This window comes from Trichomycterus rosablanca, chromosome 6 (genome assembly GCF_030014385.1).
Source record: "Trichomycterus rosablanca isolate fTriRos1 chromosome 6, fTriRos1.hap1, whole genome shotgun sequence".
NCBI lineage: Eukaryota > Metazoa > Chordata > Actinopteri > Siluriformes > Trichomycteridae > Trichomycterus > Trichomycterus rosablanca.
Window position 1 is genome coordinate 35436745 of NC_085993.1, and position 26230 is coordinate 35462974.

The 26230-nt window shown below is 36.8% G+C and overlaps 1 protein-coding gene across 1 annotated transcript; it reads right to left on the reverse strand.

Annotated features, from left to right (window-relative positions):
* Positions 1-371: 371 nt before the first annotated feature.
* LOC134317081 (kinesin heavy chain-like) lies at positions 372-20933 on the reverse strand. Its single transcript, XM_062997773.1, has 25 exons — positions 20817-20933; positions 18843-18930; positions 18674-18747; positions 18498-18602; positions 18362-18410; positions 18059-18114; positions 17115-17202; positions 16868-16992; positions 15949-16053; positions 14524-14672; positions 11630-11778; positions 11270-11424; positions 11064-11132; positions 9770-9976; positions 9165-9311; positions 8180-8365; positions 7087-7204; positions 5703-5767; positions 5399-5484; positions 5221-5322; positions 5062-5122; positions 4375-4446; positions 2115-2219; positions 1807-2023; positions 372-657 (listed from the first exon to the last, which is right to left on the reverse strand). The coding sequence occupies exons 1-25, from the start codon at positions 20931-20933 to the stop codon at positions 569-571; spliced, it is 2784 nt and encodes a 927-aa protein (XP_062853843.1). The 3' UTR covers positions 372-568.
* Between the last annotated feature and the right edge of the window lie 5297 nt (positions 20934-26230).

Consider the following 26230-nt stretch of genomic DNA (forward strand, 5'->3'; position numbering starts at 1 on the left):
ATTGTAACCGTGAATTGCATCCCTAAATAATTAAGGCAATCATGATTTGTGCAGTACTATATCTGGGCTCACATCTGCTTGGGCTCCAGACATAATTAGCTGTACTGTTGCCTCTTGACATTTTTACCCATCAGTCTACAACCACAAATCAGAAAATGTTAGGACAGTATAAGAATGCAAATTAAAAAACCTGCAGTGTTTCTCACATTTACTTTTCATTTTATTGCACAGTATGAACCCAAGATCATTCTTATTTTCTTCGGGAGTTTACTATTTCCAATTGCAACTGTATATATGACATGGGACACTGACTTTAATATAGTTATTACATTTATTTATATTTACATTTAAATTGATACAGTGCTGTGAAAAACAAGTTCTACAAAAATATGCATAACACGTACATTTTAATTTACTGAAACAATTCCCAGTGCAGTAATCACACCATTTTTATACTCCTTTATTTTCACCATCTATTATTACATAATGTAGTGAAGTAGTACTGGCTGAACTACTTTATACATTTATTGTGCCGTCAGCTGTGTAGTTGTTGATGGGCACTGGTTGATTAAACATGATGGTAGCTATAAACAATTGGTCCTCCTCTTCCAGAAGCTGTTGAGAACATGTGATGGTGTCCAGCACGAATAGGTTTAGCTGAAAGAAACACATGAACGTACACATACTTACAGGGACTAAAATTTACCATGGCTAGAACCAAAATAAAGCAAGTCTAGATCATTTATTAATTTTGCTTTGATTATGTAGATAAAGGTAAAACATCCTTTACCAGTAGAGGGGCAGGGATAGCTCGGTTAAGGTACAGAACTAGTAAGTAAGGTTGCTGGTTCAAGCCCCACATCTGCCAGCTTACCACTTTTAAGTAAGAGCAAGTCCCTTAACCCTCAATTGCTTGCAACACATGTGCAGTTGTTAGCAATGACTAAGTGCTTAATTTCCAGCAAATTTCAAATACACATACACTATTTTTGAAACATCTAGGAGCAACAACTGCTCAACCACAAAATGGTAAGCTTAATGTTAAAGGATGTAACAGATTAGATAAACTAACAAAAGAGTTAGGGCTGGTACAACAGCAAAGCCTATGAATTTGGATGTGATGTTCAGGAGTGAGGTGTTCACATTTTTTGGCCATATTGTGTCTCAGTAACAACCTGTGCAACAAGCTTCTTAGAAAAATATGATTAGTTATTAGAAATAATACAATAATTGAGCAGCTCCATGGTTTAATGTTTAAATGAAAATGACACCTTTCAAGCACTTTAACGGAAAGTACTAACATTAATTTGGTTAAGATCTGGTCATTTTAAAGGCCATAGCATACATCATTTTCATGCATTATTTTTTGACCACTTGTGTCCTGTGGTGCCAGTTACCCTAGAAGAGACTGACTTTCATCAGAATATAACATTTTTGATCAGACCAATTAAGTCATCAGTCTGAATTACATTTGTATTGATTTAAAGTGGCCCTTTTAAAGCAACAAATAGACCCAAACTTTGCAGTACATCTGATTAAAGGCATCTGCTCTTGTAATACATTTACCTTTTTACTTTTATTTGCTAGCTGCTAAATGTTGCAAATGTTAATTTTAAGAAAATAAGAGTAAGGATTGGTAAAATCTACTATTTATATTCAATTATTTTGCTTCTTCTATGTGTAGAAATGACATTCAAAGCAAATAAATGACAAACTCAAAGTAACGTAACTCTAAAGCAAACTAATAAGTACATTTATTCTTTTGACACGAGTATGTTTGACTACTAATGCAAGTGTTAAACTCACCAATAAGAGCTGAGTGTCCACGACAGGCCATGATCTTGGCACGGACCGCATCCTTGATGCGATCGACCTCCTGCTGGTAGAGTCTCCGATCTTGTGCTGCACTCTCTTTGGTTTCTCTGAGCGCACACTCGAGAAGTTTCAGTCTCTTTGCAGTTGTTCGCAAGCGGCTCTCCATCTTTGGAAGCTCACAGCGCAGATCTGCATTCTCTCGTACCAGCTGCCAGGAATTTAGAAAAGTTAATTATGACGACTAGCATTTACTCTAAATTTACTGTTGTAGTAAAAAGCAAACATGAACTTGTGTTTACCTGTTTATGGACATTGGTGAGCTGTTCTAGATTTTTCTCAAGAAAACAGCTCCTCTGATTCTGTGTTATATTGCACCCGTTTTCCTCATAGTCCAGCTCAGTGCTCTGTCAATCATTATCATAAAAAGCACACTAACATGATTTAGCTAAGCATCAGAGTAAGCCTAAAAAAAAATTTGTTTTCACAAGGGTAAATGACACGTTCTCCTAAATCCATTCCTAACCATGTTAGCTATTTTGTATATTTTTGCTATTTTTATATTATTTAAAACCTTTAAACAGGTGTTTGGGTGATGCAGCAGTCTTATGCCTGGCTAAACTCTCAACAGACACAATTAGTCATACAGTAGTGTTAAAAAAAATAGCAGTGCAACACCATTAACTTGATAAATCACTGTTTTTAGTAGAAGTGATATTTCTACATAGCAAAAAATTCACTTGAAAGAGTAGTAGAGTAATGAAAACAAAACAAACCCAACAATTAGGACATGCACCCCACTCATTCTGAGTAATTGAAGCATTGATTGAAAGGGGGTTGTTCAAAATAATAGCAGTGAGGAGTTCAATTGGTGAAGTCATTCATTCTGCAGAAGAACGGGTGTCAATTTTGGTCCTTATTTAATGTAGGAGGGTGGCAAATGTTGCACAGGTTGGTCATAGCTCATTTCCTTTTGAAATATTGGGTAAAATGGGTTGTTCCAGACATTGTTCTGATGAACAGTGTACTTTGATTAAAAAGTTGATTGTAGAGGGAAAAAACATACAGAGAAGTGCAGCAAATTATTGGCTGCTCAGCTAAAATGCCTTAAAGTGACAACCAAAACCTGAAAGACGCGGAAGGAAGCATGGAACTACTGTTCGAATGGATCAGAGAATAGCCAGAATGGCAAAGGCTCAGCCAATGATCACCACCAGAAAGATCAAGGAACATCTGAAGTTACCAGTGAGTACAGAAGATGATTAAGTGAAGCCAATTTACCAGCAAGAACTCCTGCAAAGTCCCGTTGTTAAGATAAAGACGTGTCCTGAATGGGTTCAAACTTGCCAAGGAACACATTGACTGGTCCAAAGAGAAATGGCTCAACATTTTGTGCACTGGTGAAAGCAAAATTGTTCTTTTTGGGTCTAGTGGCCGTAGACAGTATGTCAGACGACCCTCGAGCACTGAATTCAAGCCACAGTACACTGTGAAGACAGTAAAGCATGGTGGTACAAAATGATGATATGGGGATGTTTCTCATACCATGGTGTTACGCCTATTTATCACATACGAGGGATCATGGATCAATTTAAATATATCAGAATACTTGAGGAGATCATGTTGCCCTATGTCGAAGAAGAAATGTCCTTAAAATGGGTGTTTCAACATGACAATGACCCAAAACATCTTGGTTACAGACAAACAAGACTGAGGTAATAGAGTGACCAGCACAATCCCCTGACCTCAATCCCATAGAGAACTTGTGGGCTGACGTCTGAAACACGTTTTTTTGAGGCAAAACCCAAAATTGCAGAAGAACTGTGGAATGTAGTCTAATCATCCTGGACTGGAATACCTGTTCTGAGGTGCCAGAAGTTGGTCGACTCCATGCAACACAGATCTCGGAAACAATTGTTCTGCCACTAAATATTAGTTCAGTAATTTAAAGTAAAGTGAAACCTCAAACATTTTTTCATGTTATAGATAATTTTTTTTAGTTTTTAAAGAAAAATGCTGGCACTGCTATTTTTTTGAACAGCCTAATATTCATTTTTCTTAACTTTCTGTAAATGATTAACACAAACTGGCTACATTTAGTTAATGTTTTGATTTAGAATTGAAAGTGTAGTATTTTCAGTGCGTTTGCATTTATGGAAATAAAAGTTATTATAATGATTTTGTGCTTTATTCACTTTTTTAAAGTCACTGCTATTTTTTTGAACACTACTGTATATAAAGGAAAAAAGGCCAGACTATAGTTCACACCAGCTGCAGTTATTGGCACAAAACTGAAATTTTACTCTAATGTACACCATCACACAATTTGCTATTACTGGCTGCACTTATATGCATCAAGTTAGTTTTAATAAACTTTCATCACCATATGGCAACCAGCAGTTCAGGGGCCAGCTTTCATAGCTCACTACTGAAATAAACAGTGAAAAATACAAGTGGGCAGATACATGGTTTGATGAAGATATTAAAAAGCTGAAAGAAACAGTAGTTTGGGATGTCAGTTACGTCAAGTATTAATTATGACATCTTTAAGTTATTTTGTACCTTTTTCACACGCACTGTCAGATCCTGCACAAACAGCTTCCTCAAGTTATGTAAGGCCTGCAGTTCTTGGGCCTGAAACATAACATACAGAGACTAGTATACAGAACATAAAAGTTATATTACATTATTATTGTATCATTGTACTGTACAGTAAAGTTAAGGCCCTAACTGAACAGCACTATTTCAAGTTAAACAAAACTGTCCAGAACATAGACTATTAAACATTAGCAACTTACCACCAACAAAAGATTCTGCAGGCCACAATATTTTAATTGTGTTTAAATCACAGGGTTGGTTCAAATGTAGTACAATAATGATCACTGTAGTTAATACTTCACCAAAGAGAAAACTGCCAAACAGGTTTGGCTAAACAGTTGCATTTAAAAGTGGCATTTAAAATAAACCAGGTTATTTTTTGCAACTTGCTCAAATATTAGGGTTACTGCAGTTTAAAATACACTACAGGGCTAAAAGTATCTGGACACCTGATAACGGGTTTCTTGGGCATCCCATTCCAATAATATGGAATAAAGTAAATTTAAATGAGGCAAAAATATGATTCACTACTGGAATGTGACTTCATCAAAGTGCAAAATAATAAAGAATACACAAATAAAATGGGACTGTGTTTAACTTCAATCAGATAATGATTAGATTTAAAAATCTAACACAACTTATTTCACTCACCACTTTTTCCTCAAAGCTTTTCAGCTCTTGACTAGTGGGGACTTTATTCTCATCACACAATCTGTAGAGAACAGCAAAATCATATCATGCTTTACATACATGCATGTTTATAATTAATATGTTGCTATAGTGTGTTTTTGAACTGTACTTGAGACCTACATTAGTTTCTGTAGTTCAAGGTCCTTCTCATGTTCTTGCATCATCAGTGTTTCACATTCAGATTGCTGTTTCTTCAGCTTCAACTCTAAATTGTCATTAACCCTAAGAAAAGAAATATTTTATGAAAGGAATGACTGTAAATGGGTTTTAAGAGGTGGAGGTGCAGGTGTTTGCTTACTCCTTCAGTTCTTCCAGTGTCTTCTGTTTGGTGCTAAGCGCATCTCGAATGTTAACCAACAGCATCTGCTGTCTTTCTTTGCTGCCCTGAAAAACACACCTTCAGCTTTGGTCTTTAGATTAGATTAGATTAGATTAGATTAGATCAGATTAGATAGATGGATGGATGGGTTTGGGTGGATGGATGGATGGATAGATAGATACTTTATTGATCCCAAAGGAAATGAAGGCCTCAGTAGCAAGTTACATACAAATGATATACTTTAATGTGCAAAATAAATGTATAGGTGTTTTCGTTGCAATACCTTGTTTTGTTGTAGATGATTCATCAGAATCACTTTCTCTTGTTTATATGATTCTTTGTTGCTTTCTGTAAATAGACAGCATATGGGTTATAACGTTTTTGTTTTTTTTAATTGGGTCAGAGAAAAACAATAATAATTAAATAAATTTGTATGCAAATGCCCACTTGTGGCGGCTTTATGTTACACTTGTAAATCACAGTGAGACCAGATTGTAAGATGAATTATTTATGTTGCCTGTGTTGCGTAATAAACACATGGACAAAATGTGGAGCGATTGTAAAAAAAGTTTGAAAAACCCTGGGTTATAAGACCTTTTTAGTCCCTATCCATTCACTTTCTGGTTAGGGTCACAATGGGATTAACCTTGCACGGGGCCCTGAACACCAAAGCAGGGAAGTACAAAGCAGACCAATGCAGTCACACAAAAGACAATCAACTGACTTGCATGTTTAGGAAGGCATGATGAAACCTATGTAGACAAAGACAGAAAGTGACCATAAGTGAGGACCAAAATCAGTTTCCCCAAGACCAATGATGTTGCAATCATGCCCATTCTACCAACTGTGCCACCACGTCACAACATCCCCTAAATTTCCAATGCGTTAACAAAACCCAAACTGTGACCTCATGCAAATGAAAATGTGTTTGATGGTCAGACATTATCCAAGCATCAAAAAGTATGAAATAAATACTTAATTTAGTTTCATTTACATTGTATAATGTGACAAAAGGCAAGGATCTTAGTACCCAGTATGTATGTTTTTTTTAATCTATTGATTTATGCATTTTCTCCTCTTTTTCTCCCGTTTTAGCATAGTCAATTTCTCTTCCGCTGCTGTGGATCCCTGATTGCATTCGAGGAGGATATATTGCTGCTCACACTTCCTCCAACCCGTGCACAGTCCTAGCAAGACCCCTTCAGAATCCCCTTCTTTTTGCCCATGCCTTCTGCACAGGCGCCTATATCTGCTACCCAGGGTTCTTACACAGCATTTGAAGACCCCACCCACTTAGTCCGGTCATCACCTCCAGCAGACAAGGTGGCCAATTACTGTCTGCTTCAGGAACTACCAATTGTGCCTGCTAGATGGTGCCTAGCCGACCGGTGGCAGAGCCGAGATATTCAGAATCTCAGAGCTGGTGTGCTAACGGAATATCCCGCTGTACCACCTGGGCGCCGTGTATACGTTTTTTTAATCTTTACCAAGGAAATTAGTTTTGGACCAATAAAATTTAACTCAAGTAAAACTAATACAAAGGACTCACAGGTTGTGCCAGTTTATGTGGAACATTGTTTGAAGGCTAAAGAGCATTTTAAGGCATTCATGTATTTTTACTAAAAAAACTTTTTTTTTTTACATTATAAATGATTATAAAGAGTTACCATATGTTTGAAGCTTGGTTAACTCCTCAGTTAACTTGCGTTGACTGAGCTCCAGATCTCTCCTTGTCTCCTCAGCTTTCTGTATTCGTTCTGTTAAAGACTTGATCTTCACCTGGTGCTGTACACATGACAACAGAGAATGTCACTTCATTAAAACACTTAGGCCAACAGGGCACCAATCCATTGCAGTGCACACATACCCAGTCACTCACTAAGTCACAGCTGTTGTTGGGGTGGTAGGATGATATTTACATGGATAAAACTAGCATGAACAAAACAGCGAGGTTCTTTTCTTCTTCTTAGTGATGTATTTAAATAGAAGCTCTTACCAGCTATTAAAGGGCTATTTTTTGTGGAATGAACTCCACAAGGTCTTGGTTTTTGGTCCATGTGGACATGATTGCATCAATTAGTTGCTGCAAATTCGTCAGCTACACAAAACTCTAGTTTTACCACATCCCAAATGTGCATAAGTGGATTTAGAAGTACACTGAAACTAATTGACATGTCTATAAAAGCTTTTAAAATGACTTGTGATTTGACATGTATTATGTTGGAATTAGCCATTCTTAGATGTGTAAATTGACAGGCTATCCACCTGGTTCAGTAACAACACTTTAGGCTGAGGCATTAAACCAAAGCTTGATTGGTACTGGAGGCCCACCAGTATTTATGCTGTCTGCAAGTCAAAGCAAAAATTAAGATATATCAGACCAACCAACACTATTAAATGTTGAACTATCCAGATACAGTGAGCCTGAGGCCTCAAATTCCTGTGCTCATGCTGTAGCTAATCTGTCCCAAAGTTTGAAATGTTTGTTCAGAATTGAATGAAACTGGTCACCTTCTACTGCCATTAACGGAGTGATTAACGGAGAGAACGTCCGTTTTCACGTTAAACCACAAGTCTAAGGGCTTTGTGCAAAGACCTAGGACTAGAAGCTTGTCATCACAATTAGCCTGTAAGTAGACCATTACTTTTTCCAATGAGCAAACACTGCTCTCTGTCTTACGGCTGGAATTTAGCACCCGAAAAATACTAATAAACTTGTTATAAAATATACAATTTATATTTAAATGTGTGCTTTGTTACCTGGGAGATGAGCAACTGACAGGCAGCCAGCTCTCTTTCAGTAGCCTGTATCTTGAGGAAAGCATGGTAATTGGCAGTCTCTAGCGGTTTAGAGTGGTTAGAAAAGCTCTTAATTTCAAGATTGAGCTTGGTGAGGAACATTTGGACCTCTGTGAACTCATCCTCTATAGATTCATCACCCTCACACTACACGCACACACACACAAACGAAAACTCAAATTCAATATAGACGAAATTCAATTCCAGAAGAGCTGGAAAAGTACATTAATGCAAATAAAACATTTAGCAATATAAAAATAGGAACACTGTAAAACTTTTCTAAACATCAGTGATGTAATCATGTAAAATGCACATCCAGATGCTCGGGTGGCATAGCAAACCAATGCGCTAGCCTACCACTGATGAGATCAGGAGCTCTCAGATTCAAATCTCAGCTGCAGTATCTACCTGTCCACACTGGCAATAACTGTGCCTGAGGGAGAAAAGGGCAAATGGGTTCCTTACTGCTGATTCAACTGGAGCATCTGCTGGCTGGTTGAGTCACCCACTTGTGACTGACTCACAGAGAGGGGTAGGCGACTTTGCATACATGACAATGCTTTCTAAGACCTTGTCTGACAGGTGTGCCCATCAGAGTCTACAGCTCTCCTTGGCCAGGGTGGGGGTCTGCAGAGGCAATTGGGAAACTGGACACGGCTACAGTAGGTGGGGGGGAAGCAAAAATTGAAAAAAGAGCATCCAGAAAAAGCTAATAAATGATGACTGATTTACAGATAGGGGTGGACGACTCTCCGTACAAGATTCGGCTTTTCTTTTTTTAAATATGGAATAAATTTATATTTACAAAAACATTTTGTAATGTTTTTAGTTTAATACAGATTAAAGATACAGATTTTTTCTTTCTTTTTTATTAGCATTTAAGATTCTATCCAATTTCTTGAAGTTAAGGTTTGTACAAATTGCATATGAATGGTTGCATATTTACCATTTTGATCTCACTGGAGTCCACAATGGCTCCCATGTCATTCAGGTCTCTCAGGAGCATGTGGAGAAGGTCCACGGTTCTCCTCCTATGGACAGCGTTGAGCTCGTGAAGCTCAGATAAGTCAATCTGTGCAGCATCCAGTAACTCCTAACACACAGACATATGTTTGGATGTACGGTGAAGTGGCATTGTCTCTATTTACACAGCTATGCTCTGTTACTTTCACTTTGATGTGATTAGTGTTTTAATATGCTGTAATGTTGGTTGTCATGTTTGGTTACATTCATGACAGGACACGTAGTTACTGGTTACACAAGATTCATCAGTTCAAATTTTTAATGTCAGACACTGTCATCGACAATTTCGTATTTCCAGTTCACCTCACTTGCATGTCTCTGGGAGGAAACCGGATCTCCCGAAGGAAACCTACGGAGACACAAAGAGAACATGCAAACTACACAGAAAAGATCCGGGCCACTCCACCTGGGAATCAAGCCCAAGACCTTCTTGCTGTGAGGTGACAGTGCTACCCATCGAGCCACCGCACCACCCCAATACGGTAAGACTAGAAGAGGGTTAACTAATATGTAGATATACATTCTTACATTCTTAACTACAAGCTGCTCGGTGAGGGTTTGATTGGTAAGGGTGCAGTTAGACGCCTCTTGGCTTTTCTGGTCATGGTTGAGAGCGAGTTCCTCCAGTGCAGTGAGCACCTCCCTCACCTCCACTCTCATCTCATCATTATCAATCTGCAGAGAGCAGAGCTCCTCCTGAACCCGGGAGCAGTCCCCTCTCGATGATGCCAGCAACTATACACACACAGACCATGCATACATTTACAGAAAGAAAAAACAAGTATATTTTTATATATCTGTAGATAAACTTAGACGTACAATTTAATGATGAGCCCATATGTTGCTCTGTACACTTTGTCACTAGTGTTGTTTATTTTTAACACATAGATGTCAATCCTGGGAGGAGGATAGTGCTCCAACTAAAACATAAATTCAACAGCATGCTGTGATCAGAAAGTGTCCACTGATAAAAGATGAGCAAAAGATCTCTAGAAGTCTCTAACCATCCATCTACACAGAGTGCTAACAAGGTGCGCGTTCCTAACAAAAAGGTCAGTGATTTTAATGCACCTGATGCACTCATACCAGAACAACATGCACTACCATGTCATTAACATGTTTGTGTCAGCGCAGTGCTGAAAATGGTCTAACACCCAGTAAAGGTCTGGTCAGTGGGGTCACTATTTAATTGATAAATACGGTACAGTTGGGTGACAATGTACAGAGCAAGAGATGACCTACAGCCAGTAATCATATACCCACAAAGTTCATCAGTTTTTTTCGATGTAGCTTATAAAATAATCAAAACACACACACACACACACACCATATAGGTGCATCTAATTAAAATTTAAATACACAACAACAAACACAATTGAGATGGTGTATTTACATTTTCAGACCGTGAATAAACACTAATGAGCCAAAACTTTATGACCACTACCTACAATGCCTATTTTGCAACAACTGTGAATGTTACAGTCAGGGATACATTAAATGTTTGGTTGACAGTGGTTAATAGTACTAATAATACTAGACACTCCAACAGCCAAAACCAAATTTCTTGGGTGCGTCAACGTACTCGGCCATTAAATCTGACGAATGTAACAGATCTGAGGCTCCTTTGTATGTTTTGTGGATTCACTGTCTCATCAGGTCAGAACAGTTTTGACAGCTGATTAGGTGGCTACTGGTGATGTGACTCAGCCTATAATTTAGAGTGTACACCTGCCATTGAATTAAATTCTACAATATGTTTTCTACTACATACAAAAGTAAACATTTAGTTATATATTGTACATGGTGGCAGGTATTCTTTAACCTCTTCTTGTATTTCCATCTGTTGCTTTAGTTTCTCAGCTAGCTGAGTCTGCATGTTAATCTCATCATCCTAAACAGAGAGAACACATGATTATAATGCAGAACACAAATTACTTGTTATTTATGTCTTTCCAGAAATATACCTAGCTGTAGACGTATGTTTAAGCTTATTCAGACATGAACATGTGTATAATAACTAATAAACACCTTGTCATCCAGTAATTTGTACATGTTGTTGATGTTCTCCTCATACTGGCCCTTCTCCAAATTACTGGTTGGTTTTTCAGAAGCAAGAACATTACTGGGTATTTTGTTTTTAAAAATATCTTGGTGCAGCTGCTCCACTGCAGGTAAGCACATACCTGAAATACACAAATACTTAGCTAAATTAGCTATTTTTTTAGAAGATAGCAACAATTAAAACATCTTTAATGAACAGGAAAAATAAATCAACTAATGGCAACATATTAAACATAGAATGAAGTGTTTTCTACCAAACACATCAAATCTACTTTTTCCCTCCTTTAATTTTCTAGTAAATGTAACTTATGCATCTCTTTTTCTTACCATTTCTCCATTGACTGAGCTCAGTTTGCAATTTCTTTATATCATCCTTCATAGTTACACTTTTGTGCTTCTCCTTCTCAAATTTCTTTTTCCACTCCTCAGCAGTCAGCTCCAAATTAACACACACAGTGTTTCTGATTATCTTAGCTCTGTGAGGTAACATACACACAGATATGTAAAATCCAAGACACCAAGCTATTGGTTTGAGTCTGTCAAACACTACTATATGAGAGACTTTCATAATACAATGTAATGTACACTTCAAAAAGAGTTAAAACTATTAAAATGCAAATAAAAAACAGAAAATAATTTGTTCACGGTTATTTACAAATGGTAAACTGAAAACAGCACATAGAAGATTTTAAGTATTTTCACAGGTAAGTATGAAACAGTACACCTTCATTTTTTTTAAATATCCTGATAATCTTCAATGCAAAAACAATTAAAAAACAACCTGCTGTTATGGCATTGGGATTTGTTATGCCAATGCCTCTGGGTAACTTACACATTTGTGAAGGCAATTTAAGTGGTTTTATGGGGTAAATTTTAGACCATCAATGTACACTAAACTAGAATGTCTCAAAAAGCAGCACATGATGCCACATTCAAATAGTTTTTAAATCTTTAAGTCTTTTAAATCTACCAGTCTAGAAAGGGTTAGAAAGCAATTGCTAAGGTTGTGGGACTCCAGCGAACCACAGTCAGAGCCATTCCCAAATTGAGAAAATTCAAAGTGATCTTCCCAGGTGTAGCCAGCCTACAAGAATGCACAACAACTCATTTAAAAGATAACAAAAGAACCCAGAAGACCTAGAAGCACTGAAGTCTACCACACGTTTATTTAAAAGCAGTAATAAGCATGTAGAGTAAAGGGCTTTTATGAGGTGTGTATTTTACATGACTGGTTGGAGGAATGTAAACAAGCTAACCTGGGCCTGCGTCTTTCAGGAGCCACGTGTCAGGCAAAAGCATATTTGATAGGAGCCATTTAGGCATCATTTTGAAGAATATTAAAGCGTAAAGATCAGTCTAAACAATTCAACACTGGGGGGAAAATGGTGCAAACCACTGCTAACCAAAACACACACACAGGCTTGTCTCGCGTTTGCTAAAAAACATCTAGATGGCCATCCACAAGACTTTGATCAGTCCACAAAATAATAATACAAAGATGAAACTTTCTGCAGGACATGAATCCTGTTACATCAACAACAACAAGAAATCAAACATGGTGATGGTCTGGGGCTGCTTTATTTTCACAGGACTTGGATGACTTGTCATAACTGATTGAACCATGAATTATGCTCTCTGTCTGCCTGTCAGTTTGTGACCTAAAGCTTAAGTACAGTTGGGTTACGCAGCAAGACAATGAGTGGCCAAGTTAAAGTCCCGACTATGCTGCGGTAAGACCTTAAATAAGCAGTTCATGTTTAAAAATAGTAGTAGTAGTATTTATTTTCATTGCCATACCAGCACTCATGACCTCAGAGGTTTTTCATGTTTCCTTCCTTCATTGTTTCCTTGTGGTGTTGAGGTCCAGGCAGTCAAGTAGATATTGATATAGGGGTAATTTGCATAATAGGCAGGTTGGTGCTTGTTCATCTGTTAATAGGTGTTTATGTGTTAGGTTGACATGTATGTGAGGATTTTGGTTTGTTGATTTCTGTGGTTGTGTGTTTGTATTTGATGACTGGGAGGATTTTGTAGAGTTTGTTGTTTGTTCCATTCGGTTTGCCATTTATCTGTAATGTAGGTTCTAATTATCATGTTGATGTCCAATGGTGAGACGTAGCATTTGGTGATTTCTTTTCTGTTTGCACTTTAAGCTGCTCTATCTGTGTGCTCATTTCCAGTAATCCTCTGTTGCCCTGGTATTCAACAAATGATGAATTAATATTGTTGATTCTGCAATGTATTTACTTTGGTGATGTGTACTATTTTGGAAAGATCTGTGTTTACTGATTCTAAAGCTTGGAGGCAGGATTTTGAGGCTGAGCATATTGGGAATTAATGTTGTTCTTTTAAAATATACTAGTGGATGCAGCAGAGCATTGGCCCCTGTCGTTAAAACGGAGCTTTGGTCTGGTTGATGGATCTTTGTCTCTTTTTCTACCTTAATTCTGTCACAATGAATGAAGAACTCTGGTTCAGGGTGTAGGGATATTAATTGGAAAAATGGTTGCATACTGTTTTCATTGTGGAGAATTGAAACCTGTTTTTAAGTGACCATTACTGGATGTGATTCATGATCAGATGTAGTTTCTTTTCTATTGTTGGCATGTTTGTCCCCTGCTGTGTATGCAAAGGTCATTCACATATAGGCTGCACAGTGTGTCTGGTTTGATTGCTTGAGTGATGCATTGATCCGGATGCTGAAGAGGATTAATGATAGGGAGCAACCTTGTGGTACCCCCAATTCCTGTGCATGCAAATGACGGGGTGTTTATTCTTAATTTGAACTTTTGGTTTGATAGGGTAGCCGTCCCCACAGTAGTGTTAGTGTGTTTTGGGGGAGGTGTTTCAGCAGTTGGTAGTAGATTTCATCTAGCAGTGGTGTCATGTAATTTCTTTATTGAGTTTAGGAGCTCTTCCATTGTGAAGGTTTTGTTGTATGGTTATCACTACCCGAATGAAAGTCTGGTTGGTGCGATTCTTGTACTTCTCTTATTCTTTGGAATTCTGGAAGTAATTTTAGTATGTTGTTTCAAGTAAAGTGGATATTGAGTGTATTTGTGTAAACTGGTCAAGTGCAACATGTTTCATATTTCAGTCAAGCTTAGAGTTTTGGATGTAGCGGTAACAAAATCACTAAAGGCTTTAACAGCAATGAAAACAATGCTGGGTAGCTAAAATTGTTAAATGATGCAATGTGGCATTTTGTATGCTTATGTCACCTTTGTCCAAACAGCAGTGTGGATCTGGTTTCTGCTTCGTTAAAGACAGACGGGGAGCAGCAAATGATGATGGTTGTCCGGCAGTTTCCACCCAGAGAATCCTGAAGGATCCGAGTCATCTTGCTGTCACGGTACGGCACATGCGATTTCTACAGGACAAACAAAAACTAGTCACAAAGTTAGCTAACCCACTTTAGTCTGTCATTATTGAATTTTACCAGCTAACAGTGTGAAAGCCAGCAACCCTATCTTTAAAATGCTGCTAATTCAACATCATACATCAGCTAAATATACAAATGGGAGAGTGCTTACTGCCACAAAGGTAACAGATGTCAACAACTGGATAGTGGCCTATGTTTACATTACATTACAATTAAATTTATAACATTACACAACATTACACACTCCTGAACCAACCATCAAGTATGGAACAGCACTACACGAGAGAGTCACTGTAAATTAATTCAGCCCAATCAGAATAAACTGACTTAATGATCCAACACTACATTTTATTATAGTATTTTAATGTTCAAAGGTTTAAGATCCCATATAGGGGTTGTTGTCCATTAAAACACATTTCTCAATCCCTTTTTCCAAGTAAACTGAATGTGAAAGGATATTTTACGCAGTTATTTTTGCTCATTCATGTTTAACTATCTATCTATATTCTAAGACAAAAATTATATATCCGAATATTTGTGCCCAATCATGACATTTTATGACACTTTTGACTGATCCATCCTGAAATATCTTTATAAACAACTATGGCACTAGAATGCCAGTGTATTTTGTTCATTAAGTGTAATGGGAAAACCATGTTCAAAAGTATTTGGCTATCTTTTTTACTTTATTTACATTTGATAGATTTTAACTTGGACGCTGAATATCAAAAGACGTCTAGTTAGATATAATGTAGAGTAATACATTGCTATGAGTAAAAACATAAAGAAACAACATGTTAAAACTATTTTTACTTTTAGGTTTACAAGATGATAGCATAGAGCTGATATTATTGTTCATTCGGTGTATTGGAGCATGTACTTTCCAGCATATAAAAGATCAAGTATTTTAATTAATTTGTATGGTGTAGGTTTGTACAAACCAAGAGCTATTTTTATTATATTTTGCTTGCTCTTTCAAGACAAAAATAAATGCAGACCAAAACATTGCACAGAAATTCAAATGTCACGTTTTAGACTGGAGTCTGAACTGCCTCAGTTGGAAGACATATTAGATATCAGTACCTGGTGTACTGTAGCAGATCAGAATTAAAAGAGTCCATCTGATTTTCTGCCATCATGAAAGTGACAAGTGTCACATATTTATAAAAACAAGGAAACTTTCAAACTGCTGTGTGAACGTAGCATTGAACTCTTAAGTCACCGTAGCCCACTGCACCTCCACACACAGATGATAGTCACTTACACTACCCTCTGCCAGTGCTGAGATGACATTGCCGAGTGCCGACAGAGATTTATTGATAGTTTTAGCTTCGTCCAGCACTGCTCCTGCTGCTCCCGTTTTACTAACCTGCAGATCAACAGACAGAAATACAAAAAATAGCTAAATGCAACAGGATAACATGGCAATGTCACTTCAATTCCTTAAGCAAAAAAGCTATGTTGAAAAATGTTCCCTGCTCAAATAATATTTAATTACCAACAGTACTATGATGATCTATAGGAATCTATAGGAATTGTATAGGAATGGCAAGGAAAGTGGTGACAAATAACACACAGCAACAATACATACAAGTGGCACAGTTGATGCAACACAGTAACCTATTTTCTGGAAAGCTGTGTTTGATCTTAGCCTCCGGTCACAAACTGTGTGGACATTTGCATGTTCTACCTGTGTCCCAAAAGATGGATTAGTGGCCCCATTTATACTCTAGATTGTACTCAAGAAGTGAGTAAATGAGTAAGTGTGTTGGCCTGTGATGGACTAGTACCAGTTTCATTGTGTATTCCTGCCCTAAGTTCCAAACAGTGCCTGAGCCAACACAATCCTGACCAGGATAAAGCTTGTAAGGAAAGTTTTTGGATAAAAGGGCAGAGTGCCTACAGTCAGTAACTGATCTAAAGCAGGATTTTAGAGCAACACAAGCAATGCATCTTACACTGTACAATCTGGGATCACTGTGGTTTACAAGATGTAACATAAAGCATACAAGTTTATTTAATTATTATTTCACTCTGTGACCTATTTTTTTCAGCTGAAAACCCCTGCTTTAAAGTTTATAGGTTTTTAGATCTACCAAATAAACATGCTACTTAGTACATGTCCTGGAGCTAAAATATTGCTTAGTCACACCACAATGTAATCACTTAGATCTGATCCATACCTTCTCACTGCCAGCCAGGTCCACCAGATAGAGTTTTCCAGTGAGCTTCTGCGCCGTGTCCAGGTGCTCCTGTTTAATGCTAATGAGGAAAATACTGTGGCTACGGGAACTGTGCTCATTCATATCTCATAGAACACACACACAAAAGGGTAAACATCACAAGGGTTCACTTCATGATGAGAGATAAGAGAAACCTACATAAATAAATGCAATGAATTTAATCAGTGCTAGCTAGGATGAAACTCACTAGTTACTGCCACATGTCGGTTTGCTTTACCCTCTTTAATCACATCCATCACTTCATCAGGGCTGGAGACAAACCGCTCGGTACAACCCTAACCCAAACACACACACTTAAGCAGTCTCAGAAATGAGTTTAAGAGTAACATCATAACAGATTGCAATCTGTATTATGTAATCTGATTACAAAACAGTCTTGACGACTTGATTAATTTCTACACAACTGTTATTACTGATACTATCATTATTTATAAATGTAGCAGATGAGTCCTATTCTCAGCTTGGCCCAACACCAGGTCATCTTATTGTTAGACGGTGACCTGGAGAAGCCTACAAGCCACAGTGTGTCGCACCCAATCAGAAATTTGATGGAGGATAAGTGATGATCTGAGGGTGCTTTGGAATGGCAAGAGTTGGGCAGATTTGTCTTTTTAAAATACACATGAATCAATAAAAAATAAGTGGTTTCTATTAATGCACCATGCCACAAAGCCAGGTGATTTAAGTTGTTGATGGAAAAATCACCAAATCAAGACCCTGATCTTCAGACTGGACACCACTGGAAATATCTAAAAGGTGGATGGATAGTCACCAGCCATCAAAGCTGAGTTAAATGAAGATTTGTGCCAAAAGTGGCATAAATCCACCCGACAGCAATGTAACAGAATGGTGAAGAACATGACATGACATTTTATATCTCTAAATATACATGAATCAAAATTAAAAAAACATTGTATGATTTATGAAGTGCTTATTTTCTTTAAATTACTCTCAAGGTCTTAACATAGTATGTCTAAACATAATATGAATTCGGATATTAATATTAATTTAATATTAACATGAATTAGGATAGTTCTGAAGTAAATCTGAAAATTCAAGTTTCTTTTTATTGAACTACAGATGACTATTTTTTGATGTGTAAAAACAGGTGAACCAGTTTTGGGCAAGTACCTTCACATATGGAACACGGTTTTTATCCTCATGCACTGTCAAGTTGGTCTTTGACACTACACACACAGAAAAATTTAAAAAACATAAGTTAAAGATGACTGTGTTCCTGTTTAAAAACACAGCAACACAATATCCTTACATTGACAAGAAATTTTCAGTTGGCATTAATAATATCATTCTGATACTTCAACACTCATAATGTGTTAGGTCTGTGTTTTAAAACAAGATAAACATAATGGTCGGCATCAAATTTGTTTTTTATGCAACATAAGAAAACTACATAATGTTTAAACAATCATTTACCATCAAGAAGATCCCTGATTTTCTCCAGATAGATTTCAAAGTAGGAAACCTAAGGAGCCAATACACTTTAGCAGTTAGCTGGGACCTGATCAACTGATCATGTTAAAAAACAGACCTGATAACTCCAATGGCTCACCTTAATATGAAACTCCAGATTCTCCTCTATGGAGTAAATATGATCAAAGACATCATGAGCAATACGAGGAATAATTCCCATTAGTTGAGGTTCATGTAGACTCCCCTGCAAAATCACTTAGGATCAAGATCAATCCACCTACACACATGCTCACACACCATAATCAGCCCACTTACCTCCATGGTGTGCGTTTTTCCTGATGACGTTTGTCCATAAGTAAATATGGTACCATTGTAGCCACTAAGAACATCTAAATATCATATAGATAGATATGAAACATCAAGAGCCCATTTACATTTAAACATGGATAGAGCAAGACTGACTCCAGACAAAAATGCAGTTAACCTCTGACAGTGTCCTTAGCACACGATTCGTACATGTGCTCCTGTGTTGTGTTAGGTGTCAGAACCCGGTCAAATATATATGGCTTCCCCTGTATTGGACACATAAAGGAGATATTTAAACAGCTTCACTGCAAACAAAAACACTGAACAAATGTTGAACAACAAATGTACCTAAATAAAAGCTCAAGAAACATGTGGCATTCTACCACTGCAAGAAGTCGTTCACTATGGCCAACAGGAAAAATGGCCAGATTGTCAAAGTTGCTTTCAGTGACATTAAGTTATATAATCTTACCTTTAAAAATAAATATTATAAACTAAACCACACAACACACAAAATAAGTCGCACAACTTTTTTGTACATTTTATTCAAATAAGAAATACATCAACTGAAATAATAATAATCCTAAAAATAATAGTAATATTAATCATGATAATTATATCAACAATAATAATAATAATAAAATGACCCTTGCATCCCTCATTTTGCAAAGATTTTACATCTAACATGATGTTACAAAGTTGAGTAATCAAGCTGGGGTTGGATGGACATCTTGTATATGAACCCAAGTAACCGAACAAATTGAGAAAACAAATTAAATTGTTTGCTCAGGTAAGGTCCGTGCTGTGAATGTGATGCTCTCCCTAGGCCGGACATCAAGTAGACCTATTTCAAGTTTTACTCTATTGGAGAACGGGATAAATCACAGATACACCACATAGGAGAGTACACAATCTCTGTTAAGACATAATGACTTCTTCACACATATGGAGCAGTAAAGTTAACTGATTATTTTGTATTACTAGGATCATACGGTCATGTTTTGCACTTTGGTTACATTCATAACAGCGCAGGTAGTTATAGGTTACACATGATTCATCAGGGGCAATTTTGTATCTCCAGTTCACCTAACTTACACGTCATTTGACTGAGGAAACGAGCTTCCAGAAAAAACTATTTGTTTCTTTATTAGGATTTTAACGTTATGTTTTACACACTTGGTTAAATTCATGACAGAACAGATAGTTACTCATTACACAAGGTCCATCAGTTCACAAGTTCAATGTCAAACACAGTCATGGACAATTTTGTATCTCCAATTCACCTCACTTGCATGTCTTTGGACTGTGGGAGGAAACTGGAGCTTTTGAAGGAAAACCACGCATACACCAAGAGAACATGCAAACTCCACACAGAAAGGACCCAATCCGCTCCACCTGGGCATCGAACTCAGGACATTCTCGCTGTGAGGCTAATTTTGTGTGTTAGCGCGCAAGTTTGACTGAACGGACACGCATGCGCAAAACATCTTTACCTGAGATTTCACACTGTTGACTTTTTTCTCCATAACGTAAACAGTTAAATCCATTACCAAGTTTGACCATATTTAGCTTTAATTTAACATATTTCTTAAAAAAAAAAAAAAAATTGGCTACACTTTTTAGCTAACCGAAATCCATCAAAAAAACATACAAATCTTCAATGTTAAAATAGGTCTAAATAATGTCATTTAGAAAACATCCTGTTATTACTTATTATTTGCATGATACTTTTGATTATATCAATATTCTAATTAAATATTTAGACGACATTAGATAGTAGTAATTGCTAACATGCGCTTAACAGACATCTCAAACATCATATTACCAGTGTGTCTTATTTATGCCAGTAGGGATTCACCGGTTTTGCATAGGCTGTTTTTCATTATTTGCAATATAAACAAAATTAAACAATTTCACTGTAAAAACGTTTTTTAAATGGTCCATGTCCGCGGTAGTTGGTAGAGAGAGAATAGCCTGTCAAAAATTCGAATACAACAAATACCAGCTTCTTTCTAATAACCAGCATGAATGAACCTGCCCTACCGAGAAGTTTATCTTACAAAACATCTCTGACCAAGACTTACAAATTCTGTGGTTCCAAATGGTTTTCTATTTTCTAGGTTTTTTTTAAAAAGAAAGCAGCAATACTTACCCCGATTACCACGGTGTCATGTCCTTTAAATTTGGGGATATATTTATCTCCTCGGTTTATTTCGGAGTTATTAAGTGGTCTAAACCGACACAGCACTCTCACCCCGCACTGAGCCATGTCCACCTTTTACAACTTTACAGAAAGGTTAGTTACATTAGAGCCCCCTAATATAACTCCTCATATCTACATGTACTACAGATTTTACCCTTATTTAACATCTTAAAGCGTTTGTTAATGATTTTGAATTTTCAAAACAGGCTATAGGTACAGGACGAGCCAGTTACCTGGCATAGAAATCTGGTCAGAACACATGAAAAGGTGAAGCAGGTGCCATTAATTAAACAAGGCATGCTCATTTAACCCAGGCTGAATGCTAAAATAAACTGGAACAATAGCGACATCATGTGGGCGAAGTTTACAATGACGACTTACGCGAGCTGCTCTTTCTTGACCTTCTGTTGCTAATTTCTTACAAACCATAAATGATCATTTATTCGTTTATTTTTACAAACAGCATAGACATGGTCAGGGTCGGGTTACGTCCTAAACACATTCCAGACAGAGAACTAAGCATAGCAAGGCGACACACTCACATTCCCACAGTCATTCAGTCAACAAGATTTATTAGCATGACTATGTATGGTAAAGTACTGCCGAAGCATTAGAAAAACAAAACAAAAACATTCAAGCAAAAATGTCAAACAATAAGAGAAACAATACAATAATTATCATAATATTTTTATCTCTATGGATGTAGAGAAGAATTTGGGGTGGATGGGGGCTAGATATTTTAACTGAGGCAAGTGAGGCCTGCAGTTCTTTTGGTGTTCTTTTGGGTTCTTTTATGACCTCCTCGATGAGTCTCCAATGCATTCTTGGTAAAATTTTAGTAGGCCGGCAACTACTAGCAAAGTTCACCACTGTATATATGTGAAGTAATGTACTTATTTATCTGTCAGGGTGTATGTTTAAAATCCTAACAAAATTCAGATTCACTTGTGTTAGCTGGCTTGCTTACATTAGCAGTAACAATTATAATAGTTTTATAAAAAGAAATTCGTCAGATAATCTTATGTATAGTAATAGCAATGAAGATTATCAACATTAAAGCCACGTCCTAGAATTAATCTAGTCATGTAATAAAATGTAATGTACCTAGAATTACCAGTTAAGACTATGAACATACACTGATCAGCCATAACATTAAAACCACCTCCTTGTTTCTACACTCACTGTCCATTTTATCAGCTCCACTTTGTAGTTCTTCAATTACTGACTGTAGTCCAAATGTTTCTATACATACTTTTTTAACCTGTTTTTACTCTGTTCTTCAATGGTCAGGACCCCCACAGGACAGAGCAGGTATTATTTAGGTGGTGGATCATTCTCAGTTCTGCAGTGACAATGACATGGTGGTGTGTTGTGCTGGCATGAGTGAATCCGACATTGCAGCGCTGCTGGAGTTTTTAAATATCACTGTCCACTCCTACCTAGTTGGTCCACCTTGTAGATGTAAAGTCAGAGACGATCGCTCATCTATTGCTGCTGTTTGAGTTGGTCATCTTCTAGACCTTTATCAGTGGTCACAGGACGCTGCCTACAGGGTGCTGTTGGCTGGATATATTTTTGGTTGGTGGACTATTCTCAGTCCAGCAGGGACAGTGAGGTGTTTAAAAACTCCATCAGTGCTGCTGTGTCTTATGCACTCATACCAGCACAACACGCACTAACACACTACCACCATGTCAGTGTCACTGCAGTGCTGAGAATGATCCACCACCTAAATAATACCTACTCTGTAGTGGTCCTGGGAGAGTCCTGACTATTGAAGAACAGCATAAATGGGGGCTAACAAAGCATGCAGAGAAACAGATGGACTACAGTCAGTAATTGTAGAACTACAAAGTGCTTCTATATGGTAAAGTGGAGCTGATAAAATGGACAGTGAGCGTAGAAACGTTATGGTTGATCGGTGTATATGAATGTTATAACTTCTTTTAGCCTCCTAACGTAACAGTGTTTCTAGTAAATCTGTTTAGTTTTTGTAACATCATCAGTCATTTAGCAACTGCTTGTAAATTGAAAATTTATTAAAAACATATTTTTAAATACGACTTCAAAGCCTCACAGAAATCCTGTCATGATATTTCACTGATTAGCATTAGCAAATAAGATGATGGAAACCAGTTTAGCTAGATGACCAGTGGTCTAAAAATACAAGCAGTGGGTCTCAAACTTTTTGGACCAAGTACCACCCCCATCAAATGAAAACCTCTAAGCACCACATAATTGTTTTCCTACAGGTTGTGTGGTGTATGGTTGTAGTGAAGTATCGTGTGTGCATAGAGCACACAGTATTTACTGTATATTGAAACACAAACTGTACTTGATATCTTTTTAACTGTTCCTTTTTTGTGTCTATTCTAGGAGCTAATCTCAAAAAGCCCAGTTTAATAAACTAGCTTTAAAAAATTTACCAGATTTCCAGCCTCTTCATTCAGTGTTCCTTTCAAAGCCATCCCAGTAAAATATGCTTGCTGTACACCTAAATATTAGTACAAGAGATTAAGCATTTTAAACTAACAGGCAGCATGACTGACGGCCAGAAATATACTTTTTTGTACACCTAAATAGTTGGATGTTGATGGTCCACATTATTAATGTATACAGAGCCTGGAGCACGAAAAGAACTGTAGATTTTCTCTCAGCAGGTACCTTCTTGACGGATACCTTTAGACTGTGAGGCCAAATAATAAAAAGTGCTATAAATGAATAACAAATAATAGCTTTAAAAAATAGGTGTGTCCCAAACTGCATGAAGAATTGATTGCAGCCATTATAAACATAAAAAAACTTGCATCAACAAGAATTTCAAGTATGAGTGATCAGTTTTTAATTGAAACATTGGTGCAACATTATTTCAATGTTACATCACAGTATGACCTGTAATGTTCACAATATTTACAAAACTGCTGTTCAGGACAACCCATAAAAATCTAAAAAACAAATAAATCAAACAAACGAACAAACAAACAAACAGAAAGAGCAATAAGAAATGATGGACTTTGACAGACTATCCCTAACCTTGGCATAAAAGCTAGCTGTAACTAATAGCACTGTAAAGTATATATTGGTGAATATATACTTAGTTACATTTTGGTGGGGAAAACGCTTCAGTATAGACAACATTAATTGAGCTTACCAAAACAGATATAGAGCAAGCAAAGAGACCAAGAAAATAAAGAACATGAGTGAACATAAATTAGAACAACACTGACCATCTTAACACAAATTGGTTATGACCTAAAGACATTGTAGGTGATAAAATAAACTGGGTTTACTGAGCTCCATGCTATTGCACTGAGCAGAGTGGACTTCACCAGAACTGTGGGACATGTGCAGGACAGATTTCAGAATGAAGAAGCATAAATAAAGCATCTAAATGAGGTTAACTGAAGCAGCAAAGTAAATTCAGGGCCTTGACTTAAAATCCAGCTTGCTTGAAAAAAATATAGATGACACATGATGTCTGGTACTAAATATATATCGTTATATTGCACTAAGACTTTAGTAGTGAGCTTCCTAAAGAGACTAACAATAACGGAAGAATTAATGGCAAAATTAAGCTGATATCTGAACACAAAACACATACATTAATACGTTCCACTTGGCCTTTATTAATGTGAGTTAAATGTTGAACTGAACCATATACTATAAAATAAAGCTTATTTTAGATATATCATTTACATGGTTCAGCATGTCAATTGTCAACTGATCTACAGCCAGCCCAGTTATAAGGACTGTGTTAGCTATCATTAGTGTTTTACTATTTGTAGTTGTAGTGTTAGCTATTGAAAAAAAAATCTCAGGTCTGACATCACATTGTACAGAAACATTTATGCTCCTACAGTGCTGACAGAAGTTGAAGTAATCGTTTTATGGTTAAGATAAGTACTGAACTAACAGGTTAGTTACTTGAATAGCTGGGCGAGTAGGACATTTCACTTATATGTCTGATAAGTTACATTAAAATTGCATTATTTACAATTTATTATAATATAACAATTATAATATTTTGAAGATTTCATTGCAGCAGTGGTTTAGCTAGTATCTGTAGAATATTTACATCACTGGCAGCCAATCAAGCTGTCTACCAGCATAAGTAATTGTTATTGGTTAAGACCAGCGTCCAATCAAAAAACAGGGGTATGGGCTTATTAAGCGTTTAAATGGTACTCGAAATGAACGTGTTAACAATATGCTTGTTACTCAAGCTGTTTAAGCATCAGCGCACTGTTGCTAGGCAACTGAATATGGATGCAGAAAGATAGCTGTCTGGCAAGACAAGGTTGGTTTTGACTAAGCCCAGCAATGAGTTTAGCTACCAGCTACCTAGAAGGAGTCTTTAGTGTAATGTGTCTTGTCAATTTTGTCTTGTTTCTACTGAATTAAAGTTATGTATGACTAAAATGACACTGTAAACATTCTCCGCATTAACTGCTTACTGGGTGCTGCCAACCTGCGATGTATTACTAGTTACGAGAAACTAGTTATACGATTTACTATAACTAGTTACGAGGAAATTTCAAAAGAATAGATTGTTACTGTAGAATCATCTTGTAAACAAGGTTCCAATTAAACATTAATGATCCTTATAAATAAAGTCTGAGTTGATACTCAGCAATTAGCTGAATCATGGCTTTTGCTCTTTCTGACTGAACTGCCAACTCTTGTTTAGTTTTATTCAACAGTTCTTGAGAGACAAGATGCTGCACAAAACCTCACCTCCAATTAATTTAGGAATTTCAGCATGTTCTCACCATATCTGCATGAGTTGCCTGAAATCTCACCATAACACGTTAGGAGGACCAACTACTCTAAACTGTACCTAAATGTAAGTAAGTGAATGAGTGAGTGTGTGATGCACAGCAAGGTATTACGATGGGTTTCCACCTTGCTCCCAGGGTGGACCCAAACTAAACTCTGATGAAGATGAATGAATTAATATCATAAATAATAAGGAACATTTGTCAATGAATTTGTCAAAGTTTTATCATGTTATATAAGTGTGTGTGTTAACTATCGCCCAGCTATAGTCATCTAGTTTCCTTGTTTTCTAATAATCTCTTTAACTCTGACATTTACTAGTCAGCTATAATAATACAAAGATAAAGAAACTATATTGTGTATACAGTATCTATTAAATAATAACTTACAGCCCTGTAACAACAGGTCTTCTTAAACATAACACTTGCTGCAATGAATGAGAAAATTGTTACTGTTAGACAACATGAATCAACACTATACTGGGCAAAAATATAAGCATATGTTACAGGAATAATACTGAATATGAAGGCTGTATCTAAAGTGATACATATAGATATATGTTTTATACTTGTACACATGTAAGGCTT

Bases quoted from the DNA above. Each gene is read 5' to 3' on its own strand.
- LOC134317081 (XM_062997773.1), bottom strand. From the start codon at position 20,933: ATGGCTCAGTGCGGGGTGAGAGTGCTGTGTCGGTTTAGACCACTTAAT. The intron at 16,993-17,114 runs GTGAGTTTCATC...GTGTTCTATGAG, and splicing joins CCGACATGTGGCAGTAACTA to ATATGAATGAGCACAGTTCC. The intron at 14,673-15,948 runs GTAAGTGACTAT...TTTGTCCTGTAG, and splicing joins CAGCACTGGCAGAGGGTAGT to AAATCGCATGTGCCGTACCG.